The sequence below is a fragment of the Sus scrofa genome, chromosome X (assembly GCF_054392235.1).
Source record: "Sus scrofa isolate SSC_HxYL_T2T_F1_AM1 chromosome X, Sscrofa_HxYL_maternal_Yorkshire_Landrace_v2.0, whole genome shotgun sequence".
Taxonomy (NCBI): domain Eukaryota; kingdom Metazoa; phylum Chordata; class Mammalia; order Artiodactyla; family Suidae; genus Sus; species Sus scrofa.
Window position 1 is genome coordinate 134,939,163 of NC_139401.1, and position 12,091 is coordinate 134,951,253.

General features: G+C 65.5%; 1 protein-coding gene and 1 long non-coding RNA gene across 4 annotated transcripts; one reads left to right on the forward strand and one right to left on the reverse strand.

Moving 5' to 3' along the window:
- Nucleotides 1-2,417: 2,417 nt before the first annotated feature.
- IRAK1 (interleukin 1 receptor associated kinase 1) lies at nucleotides 2,418-9,693 on the reverse strand. Of its 3 annotated transcripts, none has more exons than XM_085007544.1 (14): nucleotides 9,457-9,693; nucleotides 9,202-9,369; nucleotides 8,938-9,069; nucleotides 8,712-8,815; nucleotides 8,354-8,539; nucleotides 8,082-8,146; nucleotides 7,779-7,893; nucleotides 7,211-7,323; nucleotides 6,719-6,926; nucleotides 6,423-6,488; nucleotides 5,229-5,465; nucleotides 4,449-4,743; nucleotides 3,908-4,051; nucleotides 2,418-3,434 (listed from the first exon to the last, which is right to left on the reverse strand). In XM_085007544.1, exons 1-14 carry the CDS (start codon nucleotides 9,590-9,592, stop codon nucleotides 3,373-3,375), a joined length of 2,031 nt encoding a protein of 676 aa, XP_084863670.1. In that variant the 5' UTR covers nucleotides 9,593-9,693; the 3' UTR covers nucleotides 2,418-3,372. The 3 variants fall into 3 exon arrangements, with proteins under 3 accessions (XP_084863670.1, XP_084863669.1, XP_003135538.3); XM_085007543.1 differs by having other exon boundaries at nucleotides 4,521-4,833; XM_003135490.5 differs by having other exon boundaries at nucleotides 4,449-4,833.
- Nucleotides 9,694-9,857: 164 nt separating this feature from the next.
- LOC106507059 (uncharacterized) lies at nucleotides 9,858-12,091 on the forward strand. The gene is made up of 2 exons (XR_001302752.3): nucleotides 9,858-10,131; nucleotides 10,696-12,091. It is a non-coding gene; the product is annotated as an uncharacterized LOC106507059 (long non-coding RNA).

Sequence of the window (12,091 nt, forward strand, 5' to 3'; positions counted from 1 at the left end):
AACCGTCCCGGCGAGCAGCCTCTGGCCGCTCCAGCTGCCACAGACTCGTCCCATCGGAGCCCCTCCCAGGCTGCAGGCTCCTGGGCAAGACAATGCCATCGCGTCGGCCCTTCGACTTTGAGGGGCTTTGGTGCAAGGGATAACTGGACCCGCCTTGCGTCTCAGGGGTGGCTCTTTACGACAGCTTGTGTATTTTCCTGCTGTTACCTTACAGCTCCCTAACGAAGCCCACTGAAGACGCCTAACTCTGCAGGTCTGGCTTGTAGCCACTGGGCATCCAACGCAAAATGTCTGAACCCACGATTTTCAGGTCCTGGGCCACAGGCAGCGCAGGACACTAACCAGAAGGCAAACGAACATGGTGGCCCTGCGAATGGCAGCCTTTCTGCCTGGAGGCACTTTCCAGAATATGGGGCAGGAAGGGGCTCCTGAGCAGAACCAATGGTCTTGGTTATTAGAGCTAACGGGCCAAGAGGAGAGAAAAAACAGAGTATCAGAAACATCTGATTAATCAAAAGAAGTCGGGAACAGAGGAGAAGGGGCAGAAAGAGCGGGTGGACCAAGCAGAAAACAGAGAAGGACCAGACTTAAACCCAAGCCTTATGTGTACACACGGCTTAAAAGGCTGTGAGACTCGATAAGACGTAAGACGGAACCGTATGCTCCCTCCAAGTTCACTTCAAAGACACAGGTGCAAAGAACAGGACACAAAACATCACATGCCACGAGGCACATCAGGCCTGAGGAAGCTGGGAGCGGCCACATTCGTACCAGACCAAGCAGACGTCGAAACATCGAGATGAAGAGGCGCTTCGTGACAAGACAAGGGCCAACTTCTCGAGACGAGAACAACCCTAGATGTGCACGCACCCAATGGGAGCCTCGAAATACACGCAGCAGAGTCTTGATAGAACTGAAAACACCGAGACAAGCTCACAATTTACTCTGTATGCTTGCATTTCTTTTCAGATTACTGCGGCTTGCTGAACACATGGTTTCGCTTGGCGACCAGTCTGGCCTGCTCTTCTCTCAACGACCTTGACCCACTGGCCATGTACAGAACACGCTGCCCACCTGCTGCATACACGCCCTTTTCAAATACACACGGACTGGTCACCAAGCGAAACCATGTGTTCACCAAGTCTCAATAATCTGAAAAGAAATGAAAGCGTACAGAGTAAATTCTCCTCTGGTCACAATAGGATTAAAAACACTGGAGTTCCTGTCATGGCGCAGTGGTTAACGAATCTGACGAGGAACCATGAGGTTGCAGGTTCGGTCCCTGCCTTTGCTCAGTGGGTTAACGATCCGGCATTGCCGTGAGCTGTGGTGTAGATTGCAGACGCGGCTCGGATCCCGCGTTGCTGTGGCTCTGGTGTAGGCCAGTGGCTACAGCTCCGATTCGACCCCTAGCCTGGGAACCTCCATATGCTGCGGGAGCGGCCCAAGAAATGGCAAAAAGACAAAAAAAAAAAAAAAAAAAAGAATTAAAAACACCAAACAAAAAGCTATCTGCTGAATTCTCAAATATTTGGAAATGATTAAAACACATCTAGGGAGTTCCCGTCGTGGCTCAGTGGTTAACGCATCCGACTAGGAACTGTGAGGTTGCGGGTTCCATCCCTGGCCTCGCTCAGTGGGTTAACGATCCGGCGTTGCCGTGAGCTGTGGTGTAGGTTGCAGATGTGGCTCGGATCCCGCGTTGCCGTGGCTCTGGTGCAGGCCCGCGGCTCCAGCTCCGATTCGACCCTTAGCCTGGGAACCTCCATATGCCACGGGAGCGGCCCTAGAAAAGGCAAAAAGACAAAAAGAAAAAGCAACCCCCCCCAATTCTCAAGAGGTACTAGCAAATGGAATTCAGCAATACATGAAAGGGTAATACATCATGACCAAGGGCTATTGTTATCTAAGGACTGCAAGGTCGGCTCGATGCTACAGGGAAAGATGTCCACTTCCACCACTTCTACTGAGCCTGGCGTTGGAGGCCTTAGCTGAGTTTTAAGGCAGGAAAAAGACCTGAAAGGCATACAGGCTGGAAAGGAGGAGGGGCAAGTGTCTCTCTCAGCAGATGAGGTGACCGTGCGCATAAACTACCCACGTCGCGGGATGTCAGGCCGATGTGCAAAACTCAGTTGATTTCTGTGCTCTGAAAGCTCAATCAGGAAACGAAAGCAAAAGATGCCACGTGTATTACAACGGTGTCAAAATCCGCAACATGGGGAACACTTAAGGGCCTGTGGAGTTCTGCTGGGCAGTCGCGTTGTGGACCCGCCACCCGTCAGGCGGCTTCCCGGAAGTGCAGACTCGAGTCTGCAGAGGGTGCTGTTTTTGCCTTGGATGGTCGGGAGCCCTGAGATGTCAAGTGCGGCAGAGCTCAAGGCTCCCAGTCTCACAAAGTCTGCAAGCGCAGCCAGAGCTTGAACGTAAGCTTTTATTGCTCCAGAACAACCTGGATTTCACCAATGCCTAGCTTCGTGGGGCGTGTAGTGTGACTCAGGACTGCAAACGCCAAATTCTTGTACGCACGGGCTACAGCCCTGGGCTGCTTTCAAAGACCCTCGGTTACACGAAACCTGACCTGCCTTGAAAAACGCGAGTCGAATTTTCTTTTTCCTTCCCCTCTGCCTTGCTCCCAACCTGCTGCCTTCTTGGGGCTTCGCCCTCTCTAGGTAACACAGAGCTTGGGCCTAGCCAAACCTTGGGTAGCGGCCCCTCTGTCACAGCCCATGCCTCGGCCTGAGGCCGGGCCTGGGGCCTCCGGAGCCTGACCTGGTTGGGTGCCGACTGCGGCACGCAGACGCTGGCCTGGCGGGGGGGATCTCGCCACTGCCACTTCCAGTCGGTGGGCTGAACCTTAGGGCAGCCACAGCTCGCTCTCCTTCTGCCCGATTACAAGCAGCCTCCCGAGCTCTGCCACCAGAGGGCTGCTCTCCCCCAGGGTTCTGGCAAAGTCCCCGAGAAGGGCGAAGGGCTGCTGCTGTCGGCCTGGGCTACGGACACCCTGCCCACCTCTCGGGGGAGCTGGTGCGCCACCAGCCCCGTGGGACCAGGGCCCCACTGCCCTCTCCTGCCGGTCTGTGTCGCCAGCAGCCGTCGGTCACACGCTCCTCAGCTCCGCATGCCCTGCAGTCACACGGGCTTCCCCGCCCTCTGAGATGCCCTGCCCTGCCCTGCTGACCGCGAGCAGCAGCAGCCGGGCCAGGCGGCTCCGAGCCCTGCCTGTGCCCACAGCCCTAGAGCAGCAGGGCCGCCAGCGGGACTCCCGCACGAGGCTGGAGCCCCCGCCGCCCCCGCCGTGGCTGCATGAGCCTTGAGAACTTCTGACCATGAGAACTTTGGTTTCCGGGTTGAGGACCTGCCCCGGTGAAGGGATCAGCTCTGAAATTCATCACTCTCTTCGGGCCCCCGTCTGCTCTGCCGCTCCAGGCCCAGGCCTGCGGAGGGACCAAGAGAGGCCCGGTGGTTAGCAAACGGGGGCCGGGGAGGCGCCCCGTCTGCCCAAAGCCCCAGCTCGAGGGCCGGGCCGTGCGCCCGCCCCCCCCGCCCCCCCCCCCCCCGAGCTCCCGGGCGCTCTCGGGCATCGGACTTCTGTGCCTCAGCAGCGCGTCCTCACGTGGCATCTGGGGCGTCACGTGTCCTGGAAGCTTGGGCGGGTGCGTGTTGTCGGGGGAAGGAGAGGGAGCTGGCGCAGGGCTTTGCCCGCAACACACAATCTCCCGAAGGGGGCAGGCTGGGCGCCCGGCCGTCATGAGAGGGGGTGGCGGGCTTGTCCGGCCCTCGCACCGCACGCACCCCAAGGGGCCCTGGAGACCAGCCGTCCAGCTGCAGGGCGCGCCCGTGGCCCCCTCTGGGTTCGCAGCCCCGTCAGCCACAGCCTCTGGCACCAGGAGGGTTGGTCCCGGGGTACCTGGGAGGGAGCTTGACGACAGCAGCTGCAGGCTGTCCAGAACCCCATCCTCGTACAGGGCCAGCTTCTGCAGCATCTTCTGTCGGGCTGGGTTGATGACAATCTGCGGGGGCGGGGATGACTCGGAGCCGCCCGGGAGGGAGCCTGAGGTGGAGAGAGCGCCCTCTGAGCCGCAGGGGCCGATGGCCCGGGCACTGCTCTCTGACACGTCTGCCCTTCTGGACAGAGGTCCTGAGCTCTGTTTCCGAGGGCAGGGCTGGCAGGGGCCTTGCCGCGGCCCTGGCTCGCCGCCAGGCCCGGAGCCCGGTCCCGGACAGAGCCTTCCTTGTTCGCGGCTTTCAGGCAGCGAGCTCCTGGCCTCTCGTCCCCCACCTGTGTTCCTTGCCAAGGCTGGGCAGTGGCCTGGCACTTGCTCAGGACAGAGGGAGCTTCAGAGCAGGCCCCAGGTCTCCCCTCTCAGAGGGCCAGGGCTGGGGCGCATGGGGACTGTCACCGGGGGGGCCCCGGGTCTCCCCTCTTCTGGGCACATGTCCCCAGCTACCTTCCACAACTGTGGGCTGGGGCCCCGGGCCGCTCTCCCAGCCGGACTGTCCAGTGGAAGCCCCTTGCGTACGGCCAGCCTGCCTGAGGGGTGCTGGTGTCCACACGGCGGCCCCTGGGCCCAGGCTGCCTGGCTGGGCTGGGCCCGGGGGGCAGCTCGGGGTCAGGTGCCAGGAACGCAGGGCAGCAGACAGGCCGGACACACTCTCGTCGCTCTCCACGGGCTGGTTGGTGCCTTTCTGAAGCCGCTCTGTTGCCTGGGCCAGGGCTCCTGAGGTGGACACATAGGAGTTCTCCTGCGGGGAAGAGGGGGTGCGGCTGGCAGCCTCTGGCTCCGGGGATGGCCCTGCGACTGCCGCCTGCAGCGTCTCCAGCCTCTTGTACACCTGCGAGGAGAGACGGGCCCTCCGGGTGAGTGGTCCAGACCTGGTCACGGTCCTCGCGGAAGATGCTGAAACCGCAAGGTGGCCCCGGGTCGTGGCTGAAGAAGAGAGCCACGGCCACCAAAGCTAAGGCCTGGGAACGGGGAAGAGGTGGGGGCTGGGGAGGGGACACAAAAAGGCAGGTGCAGTGGCGCGGTCCACCCAGGAGAGGGCGCAGGGAAAGCCTTTTGCCTCGCCCTGCACGGCGGGCTGGTGGGACTCTCCAGGCAGAGGGCCCCTTTGGAGACGTCTGCAGCAAGAGGGCTGGCAGGGGCTGGCTCTGGCTCCCTACAGGGCAGGCCGCTGGCCCCCCGCAGGTGGCTGGCTGCTTCCCGTCCCCCCCCACCGCCCAGGACTACCTGGGTCATGGGGGGCCTCCGCTTGGCCCGGCGGTGCAGGCAGCAGCAGGCCAGCTGACCCAGGGCCAGGCCCAGCTCCGGGGGGCACGGCCCAGGCCTGGGGTCCACGTGCTTCTTGTAGATCTGGGTGGCGATCGGGGCCGCCCAGGCGTCTTCGGCCAGGCCGGCTTGGAGCGCGGACTGGGTGCTTCTCAGGACCACCCCGGCCTCCTCGGCTTCGTCATCAACCAGGTCTTTCTGCGGGACGGGGGACAGTGAGCGCGGCCACAGACACGACCCCTGGGGCCTGCTTTCAGAGAGCGGACGACTGCCTGGGAGGGGAGAGCAGCGGGCCGGCCTCTGCACCGCGGGGGCTTCAAGTGGGGCCCGAGCGCGTGGTGCGCCCGCTGGAGAGGGAGGAGAGCCGAGGGAGCGCCCCGCGGAGCGGAAGGCCAGGGCGGGAACGGGCGCAGAGGCGCCCTGAGTTCCGAGAGGGGAAAGGCCAGGAGGAAAGCCCCGGGGGGGTGGCCTTTCAGGCAGAAGGAAAGGCCCTTCCGAAGGCCCTGGGTTGGGCGCCAGGGAGCCAGCGGAGGACGGAGCACAGAAGGAGCCCACGAGCGGCAGAGTCAGGCTGCATCGAGGGACTGCGCCTGGACCCCCAAACACGGCGGGCACGTCCAGGCTTCCTCAACCTCTACCCAGGTCTCAAAGATCCCTCTGTCCGCGGCGTGGAGGACAAGGGGGAGAGCGTCCCAGAGGAGCCTCAGCTCCTGGCTGCTTGCCGGTCCTGGGGCCAAAGGCCGGCGGCCTGGTAACAGCCACAAAGAGCCCTCGGCCCGGAGAAGGGGCACAGCAACACGCCAGTTACACCGCGCGAGGCACAAATGCTGGCCGCACGGAAGCAGGCCCAGCGCCTCGCTGGGCTCCCGGCTCCATCCTGCCTCCAGGTGAAACAGGAACCGGGAAGTCCAGGGGCAGCCTGGGGAAGGCTTCCTGGAGGCGGCGTGGCCCCCCACCCCGGGCGCTGGCTGCCCAGCGGAGGTGCACCCTCCCCCGCCCGCAGCCCAGGCCAAGGAAGCCCTGCTGACTTCCAAAGAGGAGCCAGCAGCAGCAGCAGAGGCGGTGCTGTGTTCCACATCCTTCTGCCCTCCAGGGCTACACCTGTTGCTTGCCAGGTGCGGTGCCTCCCCGCCTCCCGCCGGCCCGGAGGCTCACCAGGTACTTGGTCTGGGCGCCATGTGTGCTCACAGCCCTCTGGCCGGCCAGGGTCTCCAGCAGCACCTGGAGAGAGGGCAGGGGGAGGTGGAGCAGGGGCTTCTGGGCAGAGGGGGCCCGGCTCCCGGTAGGGACAGGGCCCCGGGTTGGGGGACGAAAGCTCTGGCAGGGTGGAGGGCCCCCTTGAAGAAAAGGAATTCGAGATGACAGCCGCGTGACGGGGCAGCGGCCGAAGCCCCCTCCGCCTCCGCCGGGCTGGCCTGGCCGCGGCCCTCGCCCCCCGGGCAGCGGCTCACCACACCGAAGCTGAAGGTGTCGGTGTCCACAGCCAGCCTCCCGGTCTTGACGTAGTCCTCGGGCAGGTAGGCCAGGGTGCCACGCACGGTCCGCGTCCGAGCCACGGCGCTGCTCTGGCCGGGCTGGGCCCCAGCAAAACGGCTGAGACGGGCCAGGCCGAAGTCTCCCAGTTTGGGCATCAGCCTCTCATCCAGAAGGACGTTGGAACTTGGGGAGGGAAGGGAGTGGTCTCGGCCCCGGGGACCCTCGCCCAGGCCAGCCAGCCCCCGTTCCTCTGCGTCCACAGCTGTCCCGAGCCAGGTACTCAGGGACCCGGAGCCCTCGGCCCAGCTGTCCCCCAAGGTCAGCCTCGAGCAGGAGGGGGCAGGCCCTCCTCACGGAGAGCACGCAGGGTGAGGCCTCCTGGAGCAGATGCTCCTGCTCCCTGTTGCCGCAAGGAGGCGCTCCTGCAGCTCCGGGCCCCCCAGGGGCACGGCTGTGTCCCTCCTCACCTCTTCACATCTCCGTGGACGAGGCTGGGACTGTCCTGGTGTAAAAACTGAATCGCCCGGGCCGTGCCCACAAGGATGTCCAGTCGCTGAGGCCAGGAGAGAGGGGGCCAGGCCTAGGTGCGGGGTGGCAGGAGGGGCAGAGGGGCAGAGGGGAGGCTGGGGGGCCATCGTTCTCTGACCCCCACCCTTCCCTGCACCCGCGACTCGCTGGGCCCCCGAGGAGCGAAGTCGCCGTCAGCTCCTTCAGAGGCGGCCGGGCGTGTGGCCGCCCTCGGCTCCTGAAGGTCGGCGTTCATTCCAGAGCCCCGTCCCCGCCTTCCCCGGCATGGCCTGCTCGTCCCGAGCGGCTCGGGTGCGAGAGCAAAGACACTGGCCCCGCGCACGCAGCCCCGGCGTCTGGAGGGCGCCTCACGGGCTGGGCCCGGGTGCGCAGGCAGGCGGGGCGGCCTCCTCCGCTCAAGCCACTCTGAGTCCGGAGCCCCGCTTTCAGAGGCTTCCGGGCAGGTGAGAGCAGCAGGTGCCAAGCGTGCCCGCCTCGGGGCGGCCGTGCCAGGCCGGGTTAGGCTACCTGGACGTGGAGGCGGTCTTCCAGGGAGCCGTTGGGCAGGAAGCCGTAGACGAGGCAGTAGCAGCCACTCTGAGCACAGTAGCCAGCAAAGTCCACGATGTTGGGGTGACGAAACCTGCTCGACAGAGTTGGGACTGAGCGCTGTGGCCCCCCGCATCCACTGCGCCTCCCATCTGGCCATCCCGGGGTGTGCGGTTCCTGCTGGCCCCTCGGCTGGCCCGGGCCTGGCAGGCTCCGCGGGACTGAGGGAGCCAGGTCCCAGGGTGTACGACCCTAGAGGCCGATGGGGCACCCCAGGCTCACCGTGACAACTGCTCCACTTCGGTGCGGAAGCTCTGCTTCACCGTGCTCCACTCCAGGTCTGCCTCCTGCAGCCCCCGGGGAAAAGGAGGGACGGGGACGGGCAGTGTGAGGCTCGTGCGGTCAAGGCTGCACGGCCACTCCCACTGCCACCTGTTCTGGGCCCGGAATAAGCAAGGGGCTGGGGGCTTTGAACAGAGGCATCGGAGGGTGGAAGAGCGGTGTGGGGGAGCAGCGGGGGGAGGACCGGGGCCTCTGCCGGCTGCTCCACGCACCTGCTTCAGCCTCTTCACAGCGTACACCGTGTTTCTCATCACCGCCCGGTACACACACCCGAAGCCGCCCTCCCCGATCTTCAGCGCGTCTGAGAAGTCCTGGGTGCCCTGGCGGATCTCGTGGAGGGGCCAGCAGAACGAAGAGGGGGCCCCCGGCAAGAGGGACCCTGAGCTTTCTGGGCTTGGCTGTGGGCAGAGACCGCGGATCAGGGGAGAGCCTGTCTCCTCCCCTCTGCCCAGGCCACAAGCTCCTTCAACTCCCAGCGCCCCTGCTGGGCTGGCTGGGGCTCCCCAGTGTAGCGAAGGCTGGGTTTCTTCGGGCTTGTCTCAGACCCGCGGGCCCGCAGGACCCACCTACCTGGGTAGAGAGAGGGGCTGCAGATAGCGCTGGGGGCTGGAGGGCGGCAGGGCTTGTGTGAGGGCCGAGCTCAGGGTCAGAATGAGTCTGGGAGCCTGGAAAAGCTGCATAAAAGACACCAGTGACAGGGAGACGGCGACCGGCCGCAGGATTCACTGCCATGGCCAGGGTCAAGGGTGTCCTTTTCTCAGGTTCCTCAAGCCCACACCCGGCCGGGCTGTCTTACCTGGGGAGAGGAGGGTGGAGGCTGACGAGTGCAACTTCCGGGGGCTGGGGGCCTTGGCCTCCGAGGGTGCAGAGATGCTGTTGGGCCTCGGGGTGGTGCTGCTCGGGGGCAGAAAAGGGGCGGAAGGGTGCCCTAGGACACCGAGGAAGGAAAGGACTGTTAGGCCCAGGCGCGGGGCGGGGAGGGGGGAAGAGCTCCGTGGGACGCCCTGGGCGACCCCTAGCCCGGGGCCCGGCGTGGGGGCGAGGGCCACCGCGCGCTCACATGCTGTGATGATGTCCCGCGCGCGGAGCAGCTGCAGGTGCGTGAGAATGCGCACGAGGTCGGCCACGCGGGCGTTGCGGTTGATCCACGGCCACAGGACGCTGGCCGTGCGCTGCCCGGAGCGCTCGCACAGCCTCAGCTCGGTCTGGTCGCGCACGATCAGGGCGGCTGCGGGGCGGGGGTCGTCAGGCCTGGGCGCCGGGGCCCCGCGCGCTCCCCGCCCCGCCCCGCCCCCGCCGGCCCGCCGCCACCCACCGAACTGGCACCAGTCGGCGGGCTCCAGGGCGTCCATCACCTTGTAGAAGCGGCACATGACCCAGGGCGGCACCTCGTACAAGAAGTGCTGGGCGCCGGGGACCGCGGGGTCTCCCGGGCCTGGCCCCCCGGCCATGGCCGCTGCCGCCGCCGCCCGGCCGGGGCCTCTCGCGGCCTTTCGGGGCCGCGGCGGGCGCGGGCCTCGGCCGGCCGGGTCCGCGGACACTGACTCACTTCCCCTTTAAGCCGGCCTCGTGCGACGCCCGGCGGGGCGGAAGGGGCGGTGCCCGGGCCCGCCGCCATGTCGCCCGCCGCTGCCGCCGCCGCCGCCGCGAGCCCCGGCCACACGGGGGCGCCGCGCGCGACCGCTCGGCGGGAAGGCTGCGCAGTGGGCCCGGCGCGGGGGGGGGGGGGGGGGCGGGCTCCGGGTGCGGGGGGTGCGGGCTCCCAAGAGGAGGGGCCGGGCTCGGAGCGGCGGCGGCGCGGGGTTGTTCCGGAAAGGGCTGGCACCGGGCCGGCCGAGGGGCCCCGGGAGGCCGTCTTAAGAAGTTGGTTTTATCTAGGAGGCAGCGGAGGGTGGTCAACGGATCCGGGCAGGGCAGGGTCAGATGTGGGTCGCAGAGGCGGCCTGGCCGAGGCGGGGTGCAGAAGAACGGTCTGGAAGCTTTACAGCAGGTCAGCCCAACTCAGCATTTCCAGCCACCTCCTGGGCGCGGGAGCCCATCTTTCCCGCTCTTTGCAGCACCTGCCGTATCTCTTTCTTTGTTGGCTCCTCCGCCACTGGCACATGAAACGTGTTTACATCTCTTGAAAAGAGGCCTTCGGTTCCTGCTGTCGCTCCTCCCTCTTGTCACCCTCCTGGCTCAGCTGGCGGTCCCCCCCTCCTTTCTGAAGCGCTCATCGGGCACCGAGCTCCCGGGGCTGGCCGCACACTGGTCGCACTCTGCTGGGCAGCCATTGGTGTCCTTGGGGTCTCAGGCGCTCGGCGCGGCAGCAGCTGCTATTTCCCTGTCACCTCCCTGAGCTTTCCTGGAGTCCATCTCTTGCCCACAGGCCCACTGCCTCCAGTGCTACCTCTTAGTGCTCGGGTCGTCTTCCTTAGGCACAACTCAAGCCACCTCACTTGCCTGCTTCGGGCCTTCCCGGGGTTCCCCGAAGCCCTCCGCTGGGGTCCCAGCTCTTCCGCCCCGGCCCCCACTGCTGTCGTCACCCAGCCCCTTCCTGTCCACCTCTGTCTAGCTCTCGGCACACAGCAGCAGCCTGCAGCCATCCAGAGCTCCTTAGGGTTCCGAGAATGCGACCTGCCCTGCAGCTGCGTGGCCCGCACCAGACCAGCTGGAGCTCAGACAGCCCCCCGGGCGGAAGCTCGGCCGAGAGCTCCCTGGGCCCCTCAGGCGAGCCTCCCACAGCCCCTGCTTGGCCTGGCACCTCTGACGCGTCCTTCTTCAGCCTCTCCACTTGGCTGCCTCCCCCACCAGATGGCAAAGACCCCCCCCCAAAGCAGCCAGGGTGACTTCGCCTTTTGTTTCTCCAGCTGCTTGCCCGCTTCAAAGGCAACAGGTCTTTGCTGACCCCCAAGGGCTGCTCACCCCTCCGCCCCACGCCAGGCGGCGTTCCCAGAAAACAGGTCTGCCCAAGACGGGCCTCTCCCCGAACGATGCGGCCACCTCCAGCCACTCCCAAAGAGGAGGCCGGCCGCGCCCGGAGCCCCAGTGACTGACTCCCCACCAGGACAGCCCTAAGACTCCCCTTAACCACAGGGAACGATCGTGCGCGCCCACGCCGAGCTCCAAGCGAACCAGGACTGGGGCCGACTTGCTCCCGCTACACTGCAGCTGGCTCCCGGGACAGCGGGCAGCGCTGGCCCCGAGGGATGCTCAGCACACACCCACGGTGAACGTCGCCCCTTAACGTTCACGGACACGGCTTTGCAGCGCACCGCCTAGGAGGTGTGTCCACGTTTGTGTGTGATGCTGGACTCTGAGCAGTCGTTGTCCCCTCCAGGCCATGAGCAGCCTGCTGGAAGTCGGCTGGGGCGGGGCTGGCAGCTCCAGAGAGCCCACTGCCTTCCAGGACGCCGGGGAGCACAGGCAGGGTGTGAGCGCGCCCCCTTCAGGCCGGGATCCAGGTCAGCCGAAGCCAGGGGAGGGTCGTGGGCGGTAGGCACAGCAGCAGGAGCCGAGCTGGCGGCTGGGGCGCGGTGTTTCCAAAGGCACCTGGGCACATCCCTTGGGCACAGCCAGAACCGGAGACACCCCTACCCTGGCCCCTCAGGAGCAGGGACGTCGTGCTGCTGTGCTGAAGGCCTGCCGCCCCAGAGCTTCCCGGCCCGCGCAGGCGTGCCCCAAGGGAGGCCCGCGGGAGCGGCTTGCCCTTTCTTCCCACGCCAGTCCTGAGAGCGGCTGGCTTCCTCGTGCTCAGGGCCAGAGCGAATCAGGGAACACCGCCGTGCTGTCCTGTGAGCTGTCTGATAATGAAAGCCCAGACCTTGAGTCACTTTCACAGAGAGATTTATCGAGAATGCTAACAGCACAGGATACAGTACTTCCCAACAAAAGGTGCAAACGCGTCACTTAGAAAGGCATGCTGAGTATTCTTGGCTTTCACACGTATTAAAAAACTTACAAAAATAAAA

Coding starts and splice junctions, on each gene's coding strand:
- IRAK1 (XM_003135490.5), bottom strand. CDS start 9,592: ATGGCCGGGGGGCCAGGCCCGGGAGACCCCGCGGTCCCCGGCGCCCAG. Junction 5,466..6,422: donor GCGCCCAGACCAAGTACCTG/GTGAGCCTCCGG, acceptor CCCGTCCCGCAG/AAAGACCTGGTTGATGACGA. Junction 4,052..4,448: donor CCAGCCCACAGTTGTGGAAG/GTAGCTGGGGAC, acceptor TCTCCACCTCAG/GCTCCCTCCCGGGCGGCTCC.